This window comes from Brachyhypopomus gauderio, chromosome 5, assembly GCF_052324685.1.
Source record: "Brachyhypopomus gauderio isolate BG-103 chromosome 5, BGAUD_0.2, whole genome shotgun sequence".
Taxonomy (NCBI): Eukaryota; Metazoa; Chordata; class Actinopteri; order Gymnotiformes; family Hypopomidae; genus Brachyhypopomus; species Brachyhypopomus gauderio.
In genome coordinates, this window is record NC_135215.1 from 18,484,344 (window position 1) to 18,510,210 (window position 25,867).

At 45.7% G+C, this 25,867-nt stretch overlaps 2 protein-coding genes across 2 annotated transcripts in view; both read right to left on the reverse strand.

The window, feature by feature from the left end:
- carmil1 (capping protein regulator and myosin 1 linker 1) overlaps nucleotides 1-12,329 on the reverse strand; it is a 39,233-nt gene extending 26,904 nt beyond the window's left edge. Inside the window, exons 1-2 of the mRNA XM_077006215.1 lie at nucleotides 11,975-12,329; nucleotides 10,984-11,081 (exon numbers count right to left, since the gene is read on the reverse strand). Of these exons, the coding sequence (XP_076862330.1) occupies nucleotides 10,984-11,081; nucleotides 11,975-12,011 (135 nt within the window). The 5' untranslated portion in view covers nucleotides 12,012-12,329. The remainder of the gene's footprint in view (nucleotides 1-10,983; nucleotides 11,082-11,974) is intronic.
- Nucleotides 12,330-20,324: 7,995 nt separating this feature from the next.
- LOC143513938 (uncharacterized) lies at nucleotides 20,325-25,159 on the reverse strand. The gene is made up of 4 exons (XM_077004621.1): nucleotides 25,154-25,159; nucleotides 24,779-24,895; nucleotides 23,612-24,100; nucleotides 20,325-22,937 (listed from the first exon to the last, which is right to left on the reverse strand). The coding sequence occupies exons 1-4, from the start codon at nucleotides 25,157-25,159 to the stop codon at nucleotides 20,325-20,327; spliced, it is 3,225 nt and encodes a 1,074-aa protein (XP_076860736.1).
- Between the last annotated feature and the right edge of the window lie 708 nt (nucleotides 25,160-25,867).

Below are 25,867 nucleotides of genomic sequence, written 5' to 3' on the forward strand. Positions count from 1 at the left end.
TCGGGTCTTGGCAAATGTAAAAAAAGGCTGCGTTCCTGTTCGTATAATGAATCTGTCTGGGCAACCTATGAGAATAAATCCGCACACCTCCATAGCTGAAGTCTCCCTCATAACACAAGTGTATGAGAGGGGGAAGGAGGTGAGCGCAGAGAGAATCAGCTCTCGGGCCCACACTCTCCAAACATGTCCGGCCCAAGACCAGTCCCAAAACGAGCCTGAGCAGGATATTGTGTCCTTATTAGACCTCAGCAATGCCTGCTTCGAGACAGATAATCAATACCTGCAGATGATAGAGGTAGTAAAGCAGAATAGTGATGTGTTTTCCAAACATCATTTGGACTATGGCCACACGTCGGTCGTTAAGCATGAGATCCCCCTGGTGGACCCCAAGCCTTTCCGGCTACCCTACAGGAAAATACCTCCATCCCAGTACCAGGCAGTGAGGAAGGCCATCACAGAAATGGAAGAAGCAGGTGTAATAAGTCCAAGTAAGAGCCCGTACGCATCTCCTATTGTGGTTGTCACAAAAAAAGATGGCTCCCTGAGAATATGCATGGACTACAGAAAACTGAACTCCTGCAGCACCCGCGATGCTTTCCCTCTTCCTAGAGTTGAGGAGGCCCTGGAGGCCTTGGGGCAAGCTAGATATTTCTCCACATTAGATTTAACCTCCGGTTACTGGCAGGTAGAGGTGGCAGAGGCAGACAGGCACAAGACAGCATTCAGCACACCGATGGGTCTTTTCGAGGCAAATCGGATGCCGTTCGGGTTACAGAACGCGCCATCGACGTTCCAAAGATTAATGACCTGCTGCTTTGGTGACCTCAACTTTGAAAGCTTGCTCATCTATCTGGATGACATTGTTGTTTTCTCAAGAACCTTCGAGGAGCACCTGGAGAGGCTGCGGATGGTCTTTAGCAGACTGAGGGAGTATGGCCTAAAGTTGAAGCCTCAAAAGTGCCACCTGCTAAGACGAGAAGTGCGCTACTTAGGCCATGTGGTGTCCAGCGAAGGCATTAAAACTGATCCTGACAAGATCAGTAAAGTGGCGGAATGGAAGGTGCCAGGAAACCGGCACGAGGTGTTGCAGTTCCTGGGCTTCGCGGGGTATTACCGCAGATTCATTGAAGGCTATGCATCTATTGCAGCACCACTGTATCGGCTGACCTCTGGCGACCCAAGGAAGAAAAAAAGAGGCAAGAGGGGAATCCCAGCAGCTGGACTGCCATTTGTCTGGACGGAGGAGTGCGAGCATGCCTTTCAGTCCTTAAAGACTAAGCTTACTACAGCTCCAGTGCTTGGCTATGCAGACTATACTCTACCTTTTGTGCTCCAGACGGATGCATCCTTAGTGGGTCTTGGTGCAGTGTTGGCTCAAGTTCAGAATGGCCAAGAAAGAGTTATTGCATACGCTAGTCGTGGTTTGAGCCCTGCTGAAACACGGTACCCTGCACACAAGCTGGAGTTTTTAGCCTTGAAATGGGCAGTGACGGGAAAATTTTACGATCATCTGTATGGGCACAAGTTCTCAGTTCTTACCGACAATAATCCGCTGAAGTATGTGATGACTTCTGCAAGGCTCGATGCAACAGGCCAGCGCTGGGTGGCACAACTGTCAATGTTTGACTTTGACATTCGGTATAGACAGGGAGGGTGTAATGCCAATGCAGATGGCTTATCACGAATGCCAGCCAGTGAAGTAGCTGAGGCCCTGCACACATGCCCGCAAAGAGTGGACACGTCACCCCAGAGGTGGGCACAAGGGCATGAGAATGCTGAAGTAGCCGCTGATGCCACGCAAAGAGACTGTACCCCAAATGAGGCAATGAGCACTGCAAGCCAGTTTTGCAGTGTAGGTAGTGACGCCCTACCAAGCATGACGAAACAAGAGATGAGGGTGGCTCAGAGAACTGATCCTGTGATTGGACCCATCTTGTACTACAAATCACAGTACACCAAGCCAAAACGTTCATCGAGAAGCCAGAGCAGTGAGCATGAGAGGCTTATTAGGAAGGAGTGGAAGAGACTCGTGGTGAAGGAAGGCATCCTGTATCGGCAGGTGGGGGACAGGCAGAGAGGATCCTTCTGCCAGTTAGTGCTGCCAGAGAAGTTCCGTGGCTACATTAAGTCATCACTTCATGATGACTCAGGGCATTTTGGTGTGGAACGCACATTGGCTCTGGTCAGAGAACGATTTTACTGGCCTCGGATGTTCAATGATGTCAAGACATGGTGTGAACAATGCGAAAGATGCTGCCTAAGGAAGACACCAACAGCCGGTCTCCGAGCCCCCCTTGTCAGCATCCACACTAATGCCCCATTAGAGCTTATCTGCATTGACTTCTTGACAGTAGAGAAATCCAAAGGGGGATTTGAGAACATCTTGGTGGTAACAGACCACTTCTCTCGCTGGGCGCAGTCCTATCCTACCAAAGACCAAAGGGCAGTAACTGTAGCGAAGGTGTTGTGGAGGAACTTCTTCTGCAAGTTTGGGTTCCCAGCCAAGCTTCACGCAGATCAGGGGCGAAATTTTGAGAGTGCAGTGGTCAAAGAGATGTGCAGGCTGACAGGTACCCAAAAGACACACACCTCCCCCTACCACCCCCAGGGCAACGGGATGACAGAGAGGTTCAACCGTACCCTGATGGACCTGTTGGGCACACTTCCTCCCCAGTCCAAGGGGCAGTGGCATGAATACATTGATGCCCTGACTTACGCTTATAATTGTACACGTCATGACTCCACAGGCTACACACCTTACTACCTGATGTTTGGCCGACACCCACGGCTGCCTATTGACCTTGTGTTTGGATTGGCCTCAACTACTGACTACTGTGAACACTCAGAGTATGCCAAGACGCTTCATGACAGCCTCAAATATGCTTGTGAGCAGGCAAATCTCTCCTCAAGACATTCCAAGGAAGCTCAAAAGAAATACTATGATGTGAAGGCAAAGGTCAGACAATTTGCACCAGGCGACCGAGTACTGATCAAGGTCTGCCACACCGAAACCAGACAGAAGCTGGCTGATCGATGGGAGCCGAAGCCCTACTTGGTCATAAAGAAGCAGTCTGGAATACCCGTGTATGTTGTTCGGTCAGAAGAAGGCTCAGTAGAGCGAGTGGTCCATCAGAATCTCATGACTCAGTGCATGTTCTTTCCCATGGAGTCTGAGCAGACTCGGGACAATGTGGGTGAGGCGCAAGATTCGAGCGGCAGTGAAGACTCAGAAGCAAGTGACTGCGAGGTGGAAAGGCATGAGGGGAGATGGGAACTTGAAGAGCAGATGGGTGATGTCTCTGAGCAGGACAACAGCCTGATTGCCATGGGAGGTAGCTTGGATGCTCAGGATTGTTCTGGCAGAAGTCAGAATGATACCCTCACTACGAGAGAGCCAGAGGAGACTATGACCAAAGAGGTCCGGACCTCACAAGAAGCTAATGGGTGTACTGACAGTGGAGATGTTCCTCGCCGCAATCCCACAAGAAGCAGGCGAGCCCCGAATAGACTGTCGTATCAGCTGCATGTCCCTGGGGTAGAAACAGTGGAGGACAAGATAGAGAGAGGACGGAAAATTTGGCAGCTGGCAAGAATGGGGAATGGCAGCAGCACTACATTGAATACACCACACACACACACACACACACACACTTTAAGTGACTGATTTAAGTAACTCAGGGACCCAGGGTATGTTCTACATTCTGGAAGGTCTGTTACTTAGATGGCGGGGACGCCATCACCCAACGGAGGGGTGGGTGTAGCCGGCAGTCCCCCTCCTGGCCGCTAGGGTGCGCTTTGCCCAGCCAGTAGTAGATGGCTAACCGGAATGTAGAGCCTCAGTCTTGTATTGTACTGTGTGAAGGTAAGATGTGAAGAGAAACATCCAACTAAATGTAATGGTTTAAATAAACCATCCGTCTTCAGACATCTTTATTATTATGTTCTAAAGCTGTTTTGGTTCGATATAAAAGATCATATTGTTGATTTGAAGACGTTTTGTATGGTATGTTTTAGTGCATTACATTGAAAGTGTAGCGCCAAGAGTCGTCACGTACAGCCACAGTGCTAATTCGCTAACGTTCGTTATTCATGTTCCAGGGTAAAAAACATTGCTGTATGGTTTTATATTGAAAATTTGTAGTTCTGTGCAGTATTCTTGTGGTTAGTGAGCAGTCGGTGACGATATGCATCTAGTGAGAATTCTGTAGTAAAAGCAGTCTTGTATTGTACTGTGTGAAGGTGCCAGAGAGAAGTGATGCTGCATTATTGCTGTATGAAGAGAGAGATCGTCGGGTAATAAAACCGCTGCGACTGCACGGCGATTGAAAAGAATACTTCTGGTGTCCAGTCTCCCTTCTTTTCCCCTACGACAACCAAAAAAAATACACAACGCAGAGCCAGCGGGAAACTCAAGGCGGACTGAGTGCGTGGTGGTTAAGCGCAGGACACAACGGGTTACACCACGAAATACCCGAAACACAAGGAATAAATACAAACCCTAACGAACATTCAAACAAGCGACAGCTGACATCAATGAAACAAAACGAGAGGCGGAACTAAACAGAAGACCAGGGGAGGAGGAGCTGGGCTACACAGACAGGGAGGGGGCGGAGCCAGGCGTGACAGAACCCCCCCTCTAAAGCGCCACTCCGGGGCGCTCGGAACACCAGACAACAAAACAAGTCACGCAGGCATAGGAGCAAAACCAGGACGAACAACACGGAAACCTGGGAACAAGACAGGAGACACGGGGGCAGGACCAGAAGCAGATGCAGGTGAAAACCCAAAACCAGAACTGAACATAGAGGACACGGAAGAGGCAGGGGACACAGGGTCAGGGAAAGGAAGCGGAATACGGGTTACTGTAGGCACGTCACAGGATGGCACACGTCCAAGTGACCTAGAGGCAGGGAACAAACCGGAACCCACTGGAGGCACTCCAGATGACGAGGCTGTGGAAACGGAAGCAGTGCCGGGTGTGTGAATGGGAGTGGATGAGGAACCAGCCAAACGAACAGAGGGAGAAGAGGTGAGTACAGTAGTAGACCTGGGGGAAAGCACCGGATCAGAGGAACAGGAGAACACAGAGGTGAGTATACGAAAAACAACAGACACATGAACAGGAACGAGCTGAACACACTGACAAGGAACCGGAACCATACAGGGTACAAAAACACATGAACCTGAAACATACATGGGTACAGGGATGACAGAGGAACGGTATGAGGTCTCGGGAACTGGCACAAACACATATTCAGGGACAGGAGTCCAGAACAAAAGTTTCATTTGTGACATGTGTCCCAAAAGTTCCCACATCAAGGGGGTTATGCTGACCCCTGTACCACAATCATTGTCCTCTCGGTCAGCCGTTCCCGGTAGTCCCTGTGGCGGGATAGCGGGAACAGGCCGCGCAGGTCCAGGCCCAAGCCCAGCGGTTTGAGGGTCAGGCAAAGACCCCTTGCTGGACACCGGGACAGGCAGCGACGACCACTTCCCAGCAGCGGGAACAGGTGGCGACGACGGCGGCGACCATCTCTGGACAGCAGGAACAGGCGGCGGCAACGGCGGCGACCCCCTCCGGGCAGCAGGAACAGGCGGCGGCAACGGCGGCGACCCCCTCCGGGCAGCAGGAACAGGCGGCGGCAACGGCGGCGACCCCCTCCGGGCAGCAGGAACCGGCGTGGACGACATCTCCTGGGTCGTGGGGACAGGAACCGGCGTGGACGACCTCCCCTGGGTCGAGGGGACAGCAGCCGGCGCGGACGACCCCTCCATGGTCGCGGGCACACTCGCCAACCTCTCCTGGGCTCCACACTCGCAAGCAGGACCCTCGGGGTCTCGGGGACGCTCACAGGTCGCTGTCGCTGCTGGGCCTCGGGGACGCTCACAGGTCGCTGCTGGGCCTCGGGGATGCTCTCTGACCGCTCCTGGACCTCGGGGACGCTCTCGGACCGCTCCTGGACCTCGGGGACGCTCGGACCGCTCCTGGACCTCGGGTACGCTCTCGGACCGCAACTGGGCGGCTGGCGTAGGCTGGGCGGCTGGCGTAGGCGTAGGCTGGGCGGCTGGCGTAGGAGCAGGCTGGGCGGCTGGCGTAGGAGCAGGCTGGGCGGCTGGCGTAGGAGCAGGCTGGGCGGCTGGCGTAGGAGCAGGCTGGGCGGCTGGCGTAGGAGCAGGCTGGGCGACTAACGTCGCTTTGTGGATCCGTTCAGCCCTACGGGCTGCTACATCCTCAGGGTCAGACCAGTCATGTGTCCAATGCTCAGCGTTGTGCTTGCCAAAGCGAGCTCTAAGCATGCCAAAAAATCCCTCCAGAGTCCCCATCTCATGGGGTCTCTGTATCATCAGGAGATTAGCCCATTGCAGGGCCTTCCCCTCAAGGTGTTGCAAAAGGTATTTGACCTTAAGGGATTCGGGAGGCTGCGGGCTGAGTAAACAGTCAAAAAACAGTCTGCTCTGAAGAACAAATCCTTCTAGGGGACCTTCCCCATTATACTCATGCGGGGGACTTATCCCCGAAAGCAGGTCAAACGGCTCTCTCGCTGCGTCCTGATATGGTGGGTCAATCTGTAACGTTGGGGTGGTTACGTGGTCAGGGGGCGGATGCACTGGCGCTGGAGAGCGGTACTCAAGACTACTGGCAGTAGCCATACTGGCTAACTGCATAGAGTTTGCTCGGAGCACTCTACTCTGGCGTGGCATTCTACACACTACTAAATACTCAGAAGAACACAACACAGAACCATATGGAATCAAAAACAACTATATTTACAAGGTGTAGATAACGACGAACATATCAAAACATAACAAGAGGCAATACAGAGATACTGAAGCTAAAACACGAAACATAAACAGAACAGACAAAAACGAAGACCATAAGAACACGTAGGCTACAACGTGGACCGACACTAACCACAACACCAGGCAAACTTAAACACAACGACTGGAAACTCAACGAAACTGAAACACGCCTTACACACGTAACTTGAACGACGTACACACAACAAACTTTAACAAGGAGAACGACACCAAAAGCAAAGCACGAGAGAGACCTAGAATCATAAACTCAAAAACTGAAGGTAAGCAAGACTAGAGGGATACATACAAACAGAAGTACAGGCAAGACTTATCCATAAGCATACGAACATAAGCAAAACATACCACTTCGACACGGAAGCACACACAAAACCTAAACTACCCATGAACATACAAACAGAAGTACTCGCAAGAGTCAGAATGAAACAAACCACGGCAATACAAACTCGGACTTAAACATAACATTGACCCACCACGAAATACCCGAAACACAATGAATAAATACAAACCCTAACGAACATTCAAACAAGCGACAGCTGACATCAATGAAACAAAACGAGAGGCGGAACTAAACAGAAGACCAGGGGAGGAGGAGCCGGGCTACACAGACAGGGAGGGGGCGGAGCCAGGCGTGACAGATTTAGACTCCAAAAAAAGAAAAGTACTCCTAGCACCTGGCAACTCTGGAACTTATTTTCTGGACCTGTATTTATTTGTGTCTCAAATGCACTGACGTTATAGTCATCTTTCCATCCAATAGTGTCCACTAAAGGAGGCATCGTGTGACGCAGTGACAGAGAGTTGAGCTGTGTGCTCTTTAATGTCCACGTTCAATTAAGACGCACAGCATAACACTATAATGAAAGGAAGAAGCATTGGGTGCTGAATAACTACCAGAGACGCAAAGAGAGGGATAGTCACAATCACTCAGCTGGGACAAGGAGACGTGATGAAGTTAAAAGTCCGTTCAGTTCAGTTCAGTGACTCACTCAGGCTTCGCTCAAGGATGCACAGCACTGAAAAGCAGAACCTGCAGGTTTTTAAGTGGCGAGATGAATGAGGGACAGGTGTGTATGGTGATCAGTATGCAGGTGAGTGTGAGCGGGGGAGTGTGTTGGTGTGGGCATCTCCCCTGAGTTGGTCGACCGGCCTACCTGTGTCACATTACTGTCTGCATTCCAAAGAACATCTTAGGCTCACTAATCATACTAATCAATTTATGACGTGTTTAGTCAGCTCCAATAGGAGTGGCTACTTCATTCCAGAACCATACTGAGAATTCTAGAAGCAAGACATCCTAAGGTTCAACTGCTGGCCACTCCCTTATCATGAGAAGTGTGGTGTGGTCGGGCTTCAGTGGCTCTGGAAGGGATCTGCGCTAATCAAAAACATCTTCCAGGTTCCTGATTCACGGGTGGTAGGGGCAGACCTGATAGTTCCACTGTGTGTGTGTGTGTGAGAGAGAGAGAGAGAGAGAGAGAGAGAGAGAGAGAGAGAGAGAGAGAGAGAGAGAGAGAGAGAGAGAGAGAGAGAGAGAGAGAGAGAGAGAGAGAGAGAAGAGTAAATATCAAACCCCTTCTTAGAGTAAATATCGAACACAAATCTTTCAAATCCCAAACTTACTGCCATATGTTTGCTAATAATAGCAGCTCACTCCCTAAATCTTATGGGAAGCATTGGAATGCAGTGTGTGTATGTGTGTGTTTGTGTTTTATTCTACATAGCTTGAAGCACAGTGCTCAGTCAGGTCAGGACATGCATAGCTGAGTACTACGGCACGGCATGAGCAGAAGGAATTTCATAGGAAAAAATGGGAAAGGTACGACTGCAAAAGGAACACACACCACAGCAGAGGGTGTGTGTGTGTGTGTGTGTGTGTGTGTCCGCGAGCATGAGAGACCATTACATGAAAACATATATCAGAAAACAATTTTAATGTTAAACATTCTAAAAGAAACTAGCCCTTTCAGAGAATGTGGACATGGATGTCTAACCCTTAAGGTGAGATACAATCAGGACACGGACATGATCATTTTAATAACAATATTCCTAAATACTGCCTACATTCACATGACTGCATTAATCCCATCATATACTTCTGCAGTGTAACAGAGCAGGGGTTTGCACTCTGTGTGAATGGACAGATGAGACACAGGGAAATCAACCCTAACCCTAGGGTCACCAATTCTAACCCTAGAGTCACCAACCGTATCCCTAGGGTCACCAAGCCTAACCCTAGGGTCACCAACCGTATCCCTAGGGTCACCAACCGCATCCCTAGGGTCACCAACCGCATCCCTAGGGTCACCAACCCTAACCCTAGGGTCAACATCCCTAACCCCAAATTGATTATGGAATCAGTTATGTATTAGTTCTTTCTACTGAGGTTAAACATAGCTGGAAATTGATTAGTTCTGTCTGATACTGAAGTTAAACACAGCTGGGCATAGATATGGATTATTTCTGTCTACTGACAGCTGACAGCTACACAGCTACACAGCTGGAAGCAGTTATGGATTAGTTCTGTTTGCTACTGAGGTTAAGCACAGCTGGTAGCAGTTACTGATTAGTTCTGTCTGATGATGATGTAAAACAGCTGAAAGTTATTGATTAGTTATGTCTACTGAGGTAAAACTCAGCTAGAAGTTCTGTCTACTGGGGTTAAGCACAGCAGGTAGCAGCTATGTATTAGTTCTGTCTGTTACTGAGGTTAAGCACAGCTGTAAGCGGTTATGGATTAGTTCTGTCTACTGAGGTAAAACACAGCTGGAAGATATTGATTAGTTTTGTCTGATAATGAGGTAAACCACAGCTGGAAGTAGTTATGTTTTAGTTCTGTTTGCTCTTTTTCAGTGGTAATAAAGCAAGACTCCAGAGGACCACATTTAAGTGGCAGAACATTTCCTTGCAGTTGTAAATATCTGTGGTCACAGTGGACCCCCTTTATTTTTTATCATTTTATTTGTTTATTTTTAAATTTGTTTATTTTTGTTTATATATATATATATATATATATATATATATATATATATATATATATATATATATATATATATATATATATACACACACACACGTCACCACTATACTATAAGAGCATCAACAGCAACAACAAAAATCATCAACACCTGGGCCAACTGGGTTTCAGCAAAAACAAGGATGTCGAGATGTCTGCTCTGTGTCAATTCCAAATGTTCTAGAACCAGGGAAATATACCTAAACATCTGCAGAGGTCATGGACTTCACAGATGAGGGTCTCTTTAATCATCTGTTGCCTAGTGTATAAAGTCCATTGACTGCCTTGAGGAGTGAAAATCTGTGACAGGTGTAAACCTTTATACCACATTTATACTTTTTTTTGTACAATAAAGTTTTAAACTGATGAATGATATGAATTGTTTTCTGGTGGTCATTTTTCATCATTAATCCGTGGTCATTAATCCGTTTGTCAACTCTGTTGGGAGACGTGAGGGAGATGCCCACAAACACACCCACACCTCCCTCCTTCCCAATCACCCATCTATTAACCACTCATCATCATTGCGTGCACCTGTTCCCAGTTCCCTCTGCTCTTCCAGTGCTGTGTGTTGGTCTCACACCCTGCGACGCCACACTACAAGACCCTCGACTGGACACCTTCCTCAACATGCTTTAGTCACTTTCATTTGTGTTCTGTGCTAAGGCAACTCCCTCTTTATTTTTGTCATTGTTGTTATGTGGCATTATGGGAAGTGAAGATGTGCCTTTACCCACCTCCCCTCCTGCTCCTGATAGTGTTGACACAAATCTACTGCTGATTCCACAATCAAAAGATAAAAAATATAAATATAATATAAAAAATGTGCAAAATATTTTTAAAATGTTAGACTTGGGAAGTTGTTCCTCAGAAACAGCATGCGAGTGTGCACTGAGACATTTCTGCTGCCCTTGCTCCCCCTGTTGCCCCAGTTCCCTCTGTTGCCCCTGCTCCCCCTGTTGCCCCTACTGCTGTCCTTTGATTTTAAAAAGACGCGATTGTATCCACCAGTCAATCAAGTAATAAATCAGATGAGTCACTTCAGCGTAGATAAAACATATAATGTCATACAACTCTTCTCAGGACTGAAGTTGCACTCATTCTGGTTGGGCCACCAATTGGTTGGCCCCTCCCATTTCAGCTCCACTCACCAGGATCCGGCTCTCCAGTCTGTCACCTTTGACCTCTAGCTGCACCTTCTTCCTCATGCAGAGCTTTACGCTCCTTCCCACAGCGTCCTGGACGCTCTCTGTGGAATGAGAGCATAACAGAATGACAGAAACATAAGAGACGGGGGACAGAGACACTACAGCTCAGCAGGCTCCACCGCTGCAGGTGCAGGAGGAATTCTTTAAAATTTGGCTGTTTGGACGTTGCACAGAATTTTTACAATAAAAAAAAGAGAACAGAACAGATTTACCTCAATATTAATTATGCTTGGGCAGTCTCACTCACACACACTCTCCCTCTCTCTCTCACACACACACACAGTACTTCACTTTTAACTTAAACAAACAGGCTCAGGTCTCTCTGTCTCTTTTGCTCTTCTGCCTGATGGGAAATAGATCAATGACATCGCTGGAATTTTACTCCAAAAAAACCTTCCAGTGGTGGCAGAGAGAGAAGCGGAGAGAAACAGAGAAATAGTGGTAGAGATACTGACAAAGATATACATCATGATGTGTTTACATGAAAAGAATGATATGTATGGAACTGCATCTCTGCCTGACAACCTCTGCATTTCAAAACTATATCATGTTTAATCATCCTGTTAAAGCCTCATTGCATCTGCCATTATTATATTATTGTTGTTGTTGCTGTTGTTTTGTTGTTGTTTCCATTTATTGAAGAATTATCCTATTTAAAATGCTAAACATTAAAATATTATTTAAAATGCTTAGTTTAAATGTTAAAGTATATTTTCTCACACCATTCCAAAAGTCTTTTTGCAGTGTTGTGCTGCATACAGTCATGCCATTTTAATCTTGCATTAAAAGCATCGATAGCGTATAACTATCATTTTACACTGCAAGCTATACTTGCAGTTCTATAACTGACACTGCATTTCCCAGAGTCTGCACCACCTGTGAGCACAGGTAAACCACAACCGCCATGTTTCCCCGTAAGGGATACTTTTCTTACCGAGAAGTTCATCAGATATATCCACCTCTCCGCCCATCTTCACAATTCAACCAAAAGTTACGAAAAAGATACGTCCGAATGGAAATAGAAAAAAAACCTCCACAAAACGTATTTAATGTGTCCTGGTATTTACGAGCGAGTTTTAAAGTTAAAAAATCTCAGTTAAACTCTGCCACCGCATGTATCAGACAGTCTAATCACTCATGTAAGATTTGTTTCCTTTAATTAAACTTGAGGCGACCATGCAAAAATAAAACGCTCTGTAAAACTCCGCTAGGGTAGACGTATGTTTTCATTTGGAATGTACTGCCGGAAGACATAAACCCTTCCAAACCAGTACCAGTCCCAACCCCTCCTCCAGTAGGCCTACCCCGCTGGTGGTCAGACGGGAATCGCACGCTGCAGCTTCAGAGACATCTCGCGGTAAGCGCGTGACTTTACACTGTCAGGGCGGAATTTCTACATCCTGGGTGGAACTCAAATAAATTGTGAACCTTGATTAATTATTAACTTTTAGGAGATTAATTAGAAACTGTTTGCATTATCACATCCAGTTAAATCCAGTGAGAGCCACATGTTCAGAGTTTGTACAACCTGTCCATGGTCTGTCTGTTGGTGGTTTGAAGCAGTCAACTTTCTTTATAAACTACTTATTCACACATGGAATTTAGTTTAAGGTGGCATATGATACTGCAATAGTATGACCCCCACCAGGAGTGTGATAGTGTTCTGATTATTTACATACTTATCTATAAGTTCGCTTCCCACTTAATAAACTTCAAATCCCAGCATTCATTAGTTTTGCCACAGCGTCAACGTTTAATTCAGGTGTTATCATATTATGGAGAGGAAACAGTGCCAAATTGAAATGTAATCCCTACTAGGCAAAATGGAAACGCAATCCACAAAATGCATTGCTTTTCCATACAAACATGCAGAATACGTGCCAAAATGAAATGCAAAAGCACTATTACATTACATTTCAATACACTTTATCTCTTTATTGAAAAACAATACACAAGAATTTGCATTCAAAACCAAAACGCTGAATTTGTGCCAGAATTGAATATAATACAGCTCGAAATGTAATCACGGCACAGAGGTATTGCTTTTCACCGTACGGTATTTCAGACATAAATGTCTCCTTTAAATGTAATGATCACGAGATTGATTTAAACACTAATGTGATGAAAACATGCCACAATGAAAAGTAAAAGCTGCAGTGTGTGTGGATTTGTATTTAAAGAAAGAAACGCTGAATTCGTGCCAGAAGCCACCTTGAAATGAAATCGACTGAACGATTTGCATTCAAAACCAAAACGCTGAATTTGTGCCAGAATTGAATATAATACAGCTCGAAATGTAATCACGGCACAGAGGTATTGCTTTTCACCGTTACGGTATTTTAGACATAAATGTCTCCTTTAAATGTAAAGATCATGAGAACATGCCACAATGAAAAGTAAAAGCTCCAGTGTGTGTGGATTTGTATTTAACAAACGAATTTAAAACATTTGCAAAAAAAATTCCAAATATTTCCAAAAAATTGCATTTTTTTCATCCAAATTTCTTCTTTTTCTCTTCAATTATACAAAAATGTGAAATATAACATAACCATTCAACTAATTAGCACATGTAGGGCAGTATGCTAGTGCACAGCCTTTGCAAATATACTTCTTACACCTGCAGCACACAGTGTGTGTTTTACAGTCCTTCTTTTGAGGGCAGAACTGACATCTCTTCCTCTTACTTGCCCTAGCTGGGGCAGTGGCTGTGGTAGCTGCATCCTCAGGTTGATCAGCAGCTCCTGCACTCTGAATACCTTTCACAACTGCTGCTGAGGCTTCTGTGCAGGGGACATGCGTCCTTCTTTCAATGAGTGGAGTTACAAGTGCCTTTCCAAGCTGCTCCAGGAACACCCTCCTCTTGTTCTGTTTACAAGACATCCATGTCGGGTTGATCTCCAAATCACAAAGGCTTTGTTGGAGGAAACATCAATGATGTTGTGGAAGATGACCAGGGGCCAGTGGGCAGTCATTCTTCTGCTTCTGCATTCTTCTTGTTTTTCTTTGGAAGGTAGGACACGAGTGGCAGTGGGCTTGAAGACAAACTTTGAGAAGACCTTTCTCTCCTTTGACGCTAGCAGTGCAGGTGGGAGCTCAGGCTTGTTTTTCCTAATTGTACCAACCATGGCGATATTCCTCTTCAGGAGCTGCTGTCCAAGTTCATAAGAGATAAAGAAATTGTCACATATCACATTGTGACGCCTCATTTTTTGAAAGCAAAGTCTCTCTTGCAGCTTCAGAATTTTCTTCTTCTTCTGAAGATGATTCATCATGCTCTGGGTTGTATTCCTCCCCATCTTTTTCTTCGGATACATCCCCCACTTCCTCTTCTGAATCAGAGTTATCTTGCTGGACATCTCAGAAAATCAGCTCTACAGTCTCTTCAATGCTATAACGCACACTCATTACTGTTAGAAATTCGATCTTCAGGAATCAGATCAGCATGTAACATCAAGTGGATTACGACCCATTCTACTGTAGTCTATTTGGGGTCCTGTTATCTGCAGCACCTTTATAACCTCTGGACAGTCTGTGAGAACACCACCTGATTTGCCTTGTTTACGTCTGCTACTGATTTATTTATTTATGGGTATTATGCTTCTTATAATACATAGCGCAGCGTGTTCGTTGATTGCAAAAGAAAACATTACCAGTCTTGTCTTTTAACCTTTTATTTACAGAGATCTCTGGAGAGCTCACAAAGCCTAATCATGTCACCCCATGTGCAGCTCTGAAGCTGTCTGCTCTTCTCCCCATTATATATGCTTCCCTGCTAAACATAGGAGCTGCACGTTCCATATGTTCAACCTACAGCTGTCTATTCTGGAAGCGAGGTCTTACTATCTGGCCTTACCACATAAGGTCACAGTGAGCCTCCTCTCACACATCCCCTTCATCTGCACTAACCGTCTCAGACACCACAGTGTCCAAGACTAAGACAGGCTTACTGTCAGACACATCATGACGCACATATGGTTTTAACATATTGACATGACACACACGACATTTGCGCTTACGATCTGGCGTGGAAATCACATAATTAACATCACTTAGCTTCTGGTATACCTCATAGGGACCTGAGAATTTAACTCGCAGGCTAGAACCAGGCATAGGCAACAGAACCAAGACTTTGTCTTGAGGTTTAAAATCATGTTTTACAGCCTTCTTATCAAACCTTGTTTTCATAGAAGCCTGTACCGTAGCAAGAGAAGCTTGGGCAATGTCACATGCCTTGTGAAGACATTCACGAAATTTACTCACATAAGCCAACAAGTTGTCACGAGCACATCGGTCATTCAACAATTGTTATTTTAGTAACTTTAAGGGACCACGCACTGTATGAGCAAACACCAGTTGTGCGGGGCTAAAACCAGTAGATTCCTGCACGACCTCACGGAGAGCAAACATAAGGAAGGGCAACCCTTCATCCCAGTCTTTACCAGATTGATAGCAAAATGAACGCAACTGGGTCTTATCTGGTGAAAATGTTCAAGGGCTCCCTGAGATTCAGGGTGGAATGCTGATGAAGCACTTGGGAAAACAGTTTAGCTGTGAAATTGATTCCTTGGTCGGTCTGTATTGTTTTTGGTAGACCAAATATAGAGAAGAAGCGTACCAAAGCTTTAGACACAAACTTAGCAGTGATCAGTGTTAATTTCGTTGACGAATAATTTTCGTCATAGTTTTCGTCAACGAACCTTTTTTCACGACGAAAACGAGACGATAACTAAATAAAAAACTATGCGAAGGGATAAAAACGATGACGAAATTAATGGACATTTTCGTCAACGAGTAAAAACGAGACGAAAATATTGGCCAGCGACGACATCTAATCAGACCTGATTTAGTTTAGTGAAAGGTAGGGATAAGTTAAGAAGAGATCCAGCTGTAACTACTTTAGCGTACACGGATAGGCGGGACAAACCGGGTAACCGTCCAATCAGAACTAACGTCTTCACATCGCACAGAACCCGGGAAGACCATACCAGCCTGTGAACTGTGGCCACTCATGAAATTCAACTCGACGTTAACTCGACAATGTCAGCAGGGAGAAAGATGAGCGGCGATATATGGACACATTTCTCCTTTGACTTTGAGAAAAAGACACGGTGTGTAAACCATGTGTGACAATGATGTCGGGAAAAATACGACAAATGAAATGATATCAGCGGTCTATGACATTGTTGTTTTTACGGCACCCAGTTTTATATACAATGTAATATGCATTGTTCATAAACTACATATGCTTTTCAGGTAGATCGGACCTACTGGTCATCAATGGTTTATTATTGTTATGCTCAATAACTATAAGTTCAGGTCAAAAAAGTTGTTTGGAAATTTGTTTTTGTATATATTGCAAATACAAACAATAATATTCTGTAACTGGTTAATAAATGTTTCATTTTGTGCAAGAGTATATAATGACTATTACACTATATATATTTTAGTCAACTAAATTCTTTGAATAATTAGTCGACTAAATTCTAATGATAATTAGTCGACAAAAATTTGACTAAGACTAAAACAAATCCAAAGACTAAATTATGACTAAAACTAAATGACATTTTAGTCAAAAGACTAAGACTAAAACTAAATCAAAAATTGCTGTCAAAATTAACACTGGCAGTGATGTTGCATAAAGGAAATGCTTCAGGAAAATGTCGACGTACACATAATAGTGAGGAGGTATTGATTTCCAGCTTTCATCTTGGGGAGTGGACCAATACAGTCCAACAAAAGACGGTCAAATGGGTCCCCCACAGCAGGGATAGGACATAGTGGTGCTGGGGGAGTACTTTGATTAGGTTTCCCAACCATTTGACATGTATGACATGACTGGCAATATCGGACCACATCAGCTTTTAGCCCTGGCCAAAAGAAATGCTGCAGAACTCGCTTGTAAGTTTTATTAATGCCCATGTGACCCGCCATTACATGATCATGGGCTAGACCCAACACATAAGACCGAAACTTCTCAGGTACCACAACCTGGCATATACTCTCCCATTCATGTGAGGCTATGGTGGGTGTCCATTTCCTCATGAAAACACCCTCACATAGGTAATACACATTGGGATTTTCCTGAACTTGCTTTCTACACAGGGCTGGACTGGTAATCTGGCGTACCGGGCATTTGCCCAGTGGGCCGACAGTCTTTAAGGAAGAAAAAAAACTCCATCGGCCCCTTTTTTTTCGAAGAGACCGGTCCACAATTTAGAGGGCGCGGCCCATCTTCAATATACACAGTGGACTGAACCAATCAGGATATAGGACGACAGTGGCCCCACCCTTTCTCTGCGTGGTCCGCTGTAACTTCCGCTACGTTCAGTGTTGAGCGCGTTGTTAAAGGAGAGGCAGCATGGAGCAACAGAAGCAGCAGAAAGCGGGAGCGGAGAAGTTATGCACAAAGAAATTGAAGAGTCTCAATGTAGATGCTACAAAATGTGTAAAAATCAGAGACATGTTCGCTGCTGTAGCCTCCGTGTCCTCTGTAGGTGAAGACAGCAGCAGCAGACAGGGAGAGCAGCAGCCAGAGATGCAGGCTTGTCAAAGAGAAACCGAGTGTAACGTAGCTCGCGCTGCGGAGCGAGGAGATGGACACAAACGCTGAGGAGAGCGAGATTTATTAAAGGGAATACCGAAACCATGGTCGAAAGGACAGGCGTGGGTCAAACCGGGAGGGCAGCCAGAACATGAAAGGTACACGGGCATGTTAAGACAAGGAACTTAAACACGACGTGGAAAACACGGAACAGGCAGAGATAGACGGAAAACACAGAGCAAACTCACGAGTAGGTTCGATACAGAGAACAGGAATGAACAAAACAACTGATAACCAGACTAGGGAGAATACAGGGATTATATGGACATAGAACTAACAAGACACAGGTGAGGGCAATGAGAACGAGGCGTGGCAGACAGACAGAAACCGGGGCGACAGTCAAGCAGGGCGGGGCTAACAGGCACAGAACAACAGAACCACGAGGAACAGAGACATTGGAGTGACAGCGGGGAGAGGGGGGCGTAGCCCTACGTGACACCGAGGGACAGACTGAGCGGGAAAGTGTGGTACGTAAGCAGGTAGTAACGTTAGGATAACACAGGGACTTTATTACATGAGAATGATGAGCAGTGGCGATTGATTATTATCAATATTAATTGGTATTTGCATACTTCCCAAAATCTGACAGCCACACGCCCTTATTCTGATAAAATAGCAAATGGCCAAGACTGAGAAGTGTTGGATGAGCAGCAAGTGTCCATTTTAGGCTATCATAGTATTTTAGATATTTAGGATAAAGGTGTGTTGAAAGACTGCATAGTGGGGGGATCCTGTTCCCTCTGGTTCCCCGGGATCTGCGCTCCTTGACTGGTGGGGCGCTGTCCGGGGTCTCTCTCTCCCGCCTGTGGGGGCGGGCATGTGAGGGTTTCTGGGAAGTGCGGCTCTGGTACTCCACCGCTCCTTGGGGGGCCGTGGGCGGGTGGGATTCCCGGGTCTTTCTCTGCCCGCCTCTGGCCTCTGGGGGAATGTTGTCGCAGCTATCCACCCTGGCTGGTAAGTACATTCCATACATCTATCCTATGTTGCACTTTTAGGTTGCACATAAACACACACACTCACACACACCCATACATCGCACTCATTTGTACTATATGTATTTGGTTTACTTTCTGTTCTTCTTTGCAGTGGTCATTTGAGCTGGTTGCGTGTTTTATTTTATTATTATCATTATTATTTTTATTTTTTATTATTATTATTATTTTTTCTCTTCTTCTTTCTTTTCCTGCCTTTGTCTTTTCCCTTTTTATTCTTTCTCTCCCCCTCTTTTCTTGGTCCACCTAACCCAATATCACTTTGCACATTGTTATCACTATATTATATATTGTTATCACTATACTATATATTATACAGAATTGTTATAATTGCCATTTAATCTGTACATAAAAACAAAGTTGTCCTCCAAAGATGGGGGGGTGGAGGTGGGCAAAAAAAATAAATAAATAAATAAATAATAAAAAAGAAAGACTGCATAGTAGTTTGAATTTGTAGCCTCTATGCTGTGGTTCAACGTGTTTTAAAAAGCACTCAAACAAGTAAAATTACAGATTTTAAAACTTATAAATGATAAAAGCTTTGCAATTTAAGCATGAAGAAGAGTAAAACTCAAATGCTTTAAATACATGTTTGCGTTGCTTGAATTCATAAAGCAGCTTGTAGCCAGATACAAATACATGTTATAGCTGTTTAAAGGAGGGAGCACCTTTAACCTGAAGAATTAGAATTGAGCTTTTAAATCAGAGAAATTCAGAAAACACATAGAGATTATTTCAATAAAATCATAAAAGTGATTGTGATATAATAATGCAAAGATTGAATCCAATTACTTTAACCAGTAATTTTCAATTTTTTCATGTCGTACCCCACATACATAAATTACAAGTCGGTTGTACTCTGCTAATTATGAGAGGCCGGTCTAAACCAACCTGTTTCTACAGATAGCAAGGGTTGGATCAGTTTCCTGAGCAGACACCAATTCAGCACGATTCACAGGTAGAGACAAGGAACAAGTAAACACATCTTGCTCTCTCTGGCGTGCCTTGTTACCAACAGCTTTGGCATCTGTTTTGTCTTCCTTGAACAAGTCTGTTAAATCGAAGTTGACAGTTTCTGCTTTACTCTTACTCTGAGAACGAGTAATAACATTAACAGGCTCAACTACTACTTCCGGAATGGGAAAAACCTGACCAACAGCAAGGTCATTACCTAGAATGACATCCACACCCTTGACTGGTAATGTAGGCCACACAGCTACCCGTACCGGTCCAGTTACTAGTTTAGTATGAAGATAGAGGTTATGAAGTGGTACACTCACCGGAGTTGAATCAAGACCACATACCACTGTATAAGAGCCACAAAACGTTTCTCCACTCAGGGGTAACACCTTATTTGAGAGTAAAGACTGGGCAGCACCCGTCTCGTAATATTCTAACCGGAACTCGACACTTGTCTATATCAGACAAGGCAATAAACCCATCCAAAATAAAAGGGCGGAAGGTCTCGTCACATTTATCACTGTGTCTCCTGCCGGTGTTTACCAGAAAAGCAGAAATGCATGCCACCTCTTTGGGTTTGACCCTCTTTCTGTTCAACAAAGCACAGTCAGCAATTATGTGACCTGGGCGTCTGCAATAGTAATTTAGTAATTGAAACACCTTGCCGGTGCAGCTTGGACACATCGTCAGTGATGAACCCAGGATCATTCGGTGTTTCGGGTCTTAAATCATCAGACACCCTCACCTGGGCGACCCAACCGGGGGTGATCAGTCCCCGGTTTGTGTCCAAGCAGCATGCTACTCCATTCTTCTCCCCTCTTGATCCACAGCCACCTGGAGGCTTTTTCTGCTGCCTCACTGATGTTTTTTGTGGCTCTTCTCTCAGCCAACCCTCTAATGCCAAGGAGCTTGAATGCCCGGTGCACAGATTGTCCTATAAAACCCCTGCAGCCCACCTCTATCGGCTCACAGCGGGCCCGCCAGCCACTTTCTCTGCACATCTCTACCAGCTCCAGGTATTTTGCCTTCTTTCGTTCATGAGCCTCCTCCATCCTTTCCTCCCAGGGGACTGTAAGCTCCAGCAGCACTACTTGCTTAGAGGACTCCGATGTTAGTACCAAGTCGGGCCTAAGTCGTGTTCTTGCAATCTGCTCTGGGAATTTCAGCTGCTTCCCAAGGTCCACTTTTAATTGCCAGTCATTAGCTGAGGCTAGTAGCCCAGTTGGGGCCTTGTGTGCCACTTGGGGTTTTTCTCCTGCCCTGATGAAGGTGATGTTATGCCTTCCTGGGAGCTGGCATTTTGTTTGCTGAATTCTGGTGCAGATGGTATCTGATACTGCCTTGAGCACCTGGTCATGACGCCAGGTGTACCTCCCTTCTCCCAGAGCTTTTGGGCAGCAGCTTAGGATGTGTTCCAGGGAGCCTCGACCATGGCAAAGTGAACACAATGGTTTTTCTGCTAATCCCCAGCAATGGAGATTGGTTGGACTTGGAAGGACATCGTACACTGACTGGATCAAAAACTTGAGTCGTGCAGGCTCTAGCTTCCAAAGCTCTGTCCAGGTGATCTTCCGTGCAGATGCATTCTCCCAGTTTGTCCAAGCTCCTTGCTGGCGCATGCCCACCATCCTGCTGCGGCGTTCCTCCTCCACCCCTGCTCGGATCTCTGATTGGATCATCTGGCGTCTTTCTTTCCCCTGGGCTTTTCCGTAGCATGGTCGTGTGAAGCTACCTAGCCCAGCCCGACCAACTGCCACTGTGCCAACCAAGATGCCATGCCTCAATCTTGCTTCAGCCTGTTCTACTGCCTCCTGTGCCTTCCACTTCCTTCCGGTCCTGACTGTGATACCTGCTGAAGACACTCTGTTGTCAGCAGAGTCTCTATAAAGCATCACCTCCCTGGCTCTTGTGACCTTAAACTCCTCTACCAGGCCAGAAAAAGGAAGTTGCAGCTTGTTGGAGTTCCCATACAGAGCGATGCTGCTTAGGCTCTTTGGCAGACCTAGCCACCTTCTCAGGTACTGGCTGATGTTGCGCTCAAAGCCCTCTACCATGGTTGTGGGAACCTCATACACCAACAGTGGCCACAGCAGTCTTGGCAGGATACCATGTTGGTATATCCATGCCTTGAACCTCCCTGGAAGACCTGATTTATCTACTGCTGATAGCCATCTCTTCAACTCCGCATGTGTGGACTGGACTGCTACCTTGTCTTTTAGAGTGCTGTCGTAGATCTTCCCTAGACTTTTGATGGGTTTCTCTGTCACTGATGGAATAAGGACTCCATCCAAGTAGAAGCGATACTTCTCCACCACTTTACCTTTCCTCAGGACCAGAGACCTGGATTTTGCAGGCTTAAACATCATTCTTGCCCATGTGATAATCCTTTCCAGACCCTGCAGAAGCCAGCGGCATCCTGTCACCGTTGTTGCTGTGACTGTGAGATCATCCATGAAGGCTCTAATCGGAGGCTGGCGCATGCCTGATTTGGACAGGGGGCCCCTACATTCCACTTCAGCTGCTTTGACCATCATATTCATTGCTAGTGCAAACAGCACGACTGATATGGTACAACCTGTAATGATCCCTTTCTCAAGTCGATGCCATGCTGATGTTACTGACCCAGAGGTGAATCTCAAACTAAAACTGCTGTAATAGTCCCATATGAGTTTGTTGATCTTCTCTGATATGTGGTGAGCTGTCAGAGCTGTTGACACTAGCTTGTGCGGGATGGATCCATAGGTATTGGCCAGGTCGAGCCAAATGACTGCCAGGTCCCCTCGGTTTTCCCTTGCCTCCAGTATCAGCTGTGTGACCACTCCTGTGTGTTCTAAACAACCTGGCATGCCTGGGACTCCTCCCTTCTGCACTGATGTGTCAATGTAAGAATTCTTAAGGAGGTACTCAGTCAGCCGGTTTGCCAGAACCTTGAAGAAGATCTTGCCTTCAACACTGAGCAGGGAGATGGTGCGGAACTGTGAGATGTTACTTGCATTCTCCTCCTTAGGTATCCAGACACCTTCAGCATACCGCCACTGCTTAGCAACTCTTCCCCTCCGCCATACTACCTTGATGAGTCTCCACAGCCTTACGAGGAGTCTGGGGCAATGTTTGTATACTTTATATGGCACACCGCTCGGTCCTGGAGCTGCACTGGCCCTAGCCATTCTCACTGTTTCCCTGACTTCTGCCAGGGTAGGTTCTTTGATGTTGAACTGAGTGGAGGGTTCTGGAGGTATAAACTCTCTACAGGGGGGCAGATCTTCCTCTCTCCTACTGTCGCTGTATGATTTCTGGAGGTGTAGGTTCATTTCATCCTCTGGGCAGGATAAGGTTCCATTCCGCTTGCAATAGAAACATACCCGAGTCTCAGAAGGATGCAAAGGAGACTCCCCAGCAGTCTTGTCTCTGTCTCTGTTTAAGGGCTTTTCATTCATAGGAGAAGCCTTAAACCAAACCCCTTCACTTAGTCTGTTTCTATTCTGCTGTGCACTATTCCCAGGTAATGTAGACCTGGTGGTATTCACAGAAGAGAAAACAGTTTTATGGGTTAACACAATCATCTGTTAACACAGCAGCTTCAGAAAGAGTCACCACCCTTTGCTCATTTAAATGTACCACCACAGTCTCAGGCAAAGCGTTCTTAAAGTCTTCAAGTAAAAGAAGATCCTTCAATTGTGAAAAAGTGGTTACTTTAGAGGCGGAGCACCACTTTTCAAGCAGGGCAGTTTTCTTCCTAGTGAACTCAACAAATGTTTGATCCACCGATTTTGAGTGGAATCGAAATCACTGTCTGTAGGCCTCAGGCACTAATTCGTAAGCCCTGAGCATGGCAGCCTTAACCTGGTCGTAGTCAAGACTTTGCTGCAAACTTAGAGGAACACACTTCCTGCGCCTTACCTACCAACTTACATTGAAGTGACAATGACCACATATCTTTTGGCCAGTGTAGAGTAGCAGCAACCCATTCAAAGGCAGTGAAGTAGGAATCTACCTCAGATTCCCTAAACGGTGGTACCACAGAGATGTGCTTGCTGATATCAAACTCTGAAGAACGTGTGACTGGTTGCCTGTGGGAGGACGCTCTACTCGCTTCTAACTCCAGAGCACGCACACGCAGCAACTGCGTTTCGTGCTCCTGCTGCTTGATTGCAAGGTCCAACTCCTTCAGCCTTATAGCCATGTTCAGGTCCAACTCCGCCAGAGAACTTGGCCCAAGGGGAGTAGTGACAGGAGCTGTGCACGGAGACGTTCTGGGTGTCTGTTCACTGGCCTCCGCCGGTGAAAAGACTCCTATTTCATCCTTTGCAGCAAGGGCACCCTCCACCCCAGCCAACACAGCAGGCTGTGCTCTTACAGGGGACCGCGAATCCTGGTCGTCCACTGGCAACCTACCATCATCATGCAGTTTAGCAAGCAAAACATCTCTAATCTCCGCCTTCTTAGCAGAGCGCAAGACAGGCACGTTATAGAACTCGGCTACAATCAGCAAATCAGCCTTTCTACACTGGACCAAACTTTCCACAGAGGGAGACAACACAAACCTATCCAAATGAAACTCCATACCCACCCGAAAAGGAGAATACACCTCCAAACAAAACACCACCAAACACCCCCCCACCAAAAAAAAGACAAACAAACAAACAAAAAAAACTCTAGACGCAAGGACGAGCCCCCATTTGTTACCAGTCAGTCTAGGCGATGAGGTGGAGGTGGGTGTTTGGCTAATAAATGAAAACCACAGAGATCCCGCATGGATTCATTCATGTGTATTTGTCATGACTTGCACCAAACCAACAAAAGAAAAAACAGGCCATTTCTCCAGGGGATAAGCAAGGCCAACACAACAAACAGAACCCAACACTAACTCCAACCCAAACACTAACTTTACCTATCAAAACAAATAATCAACAAAAAGACAGAAATCCAGCCTAGCTCCCTAACTAAGCCAAAACCAGGAGAAAATCAGAACAAAACTGGCGCTTACCCCCTTCCAGCCATAGGTGTTTACAGTCCACATAAAAGATAACAAAAAGGAACCCAACATGTTTACAAATGGACATATACAAGCCAAGTTGTAAAAGGCATCTAGCAAAAGAACACTGTCTCAACCAGCTAGTGTACACACACAGGTTACACAGTTCCCCAACACTGCCAACAAACACACACAAGTTTAAAGGCCCACATTCCGGGCAACCCATTCCCGCCGTTTTCCCTCTCCCACTTTCTGGATCACTTCACCTTTATCCTTCTCTGGGGGACTGACTCCGCCCACAGCAGCCACACCTGAGCACAGCTCCACCTGGATTCAGGGAAGGGAATAGGAGGAAAAAGACAAAGAGAGAAAGAACACACACACACACACACACACACACACACACACACACACACAACAATATCCAGCCCAACTTCCGTAACACATTGTTCACATTAAATTCTCCAGTTGCAGAAATCAGTTCCAGACCTTCAACTGTTTTATCCAGTGGGATTTGTAACATGCAGTAAATGAGATTTTATAAAATAATAGAATCAAGCCTATTAACATGTGTTCTGTGCTGACAGTCATAATTACAGTGAAGTATGTTGAGATGGGTTTTCAGACAACATACATGCTTTTGTGGGATGAAGAGGCTGAATATACAGGTGTATCTCAATAAATTAGAACATCATCAAAAATTATTTATTTCAGTAATTCAGTACAAAAAGTGAAACGCATATATTATATAGATTCATGACAAACACAGTGATCTATTTCAAGTGTTGATTTCTGTTAATGTCATGGACGTAATTTTAATTTCAAAAGTGGGGGGGGCATGGATTCGTCGCTATTTAAATATTTGGTTTTAATCGTAAAAACTGGGGGGAACCAAACCCGGCTTTTGAAAAAGTGGGGGGGACATGTCCCCCCCCTCCCCCCCCCAAATTACGTCCGTGGTTAATGTTGATAATTATGGCTTACAGCCAATGAAAACCCAAAATCATTATCACAGAAAATTTGAATATTATATAAGACCAACTGAAAAAAAATCTTTTTAATTCACAAATGTTGGCCTTCTGAATGGTATGTACAGTAAAATACTTGGTGGTAGCTCCTTTTGTATGAATTACTGCATCAATGCGGCATGGAGGAGATAACATGAGGCGTTACTTAATGCACAGCCTGCATGAGCTTTATTATGATGATTTTTATCAATAGTGAATAAATTCTTAATCAATGTAAAGACAACACAAAGAGCTGTCTACGTTGTTCCATGAAGCTCAGTCAACTACAAGA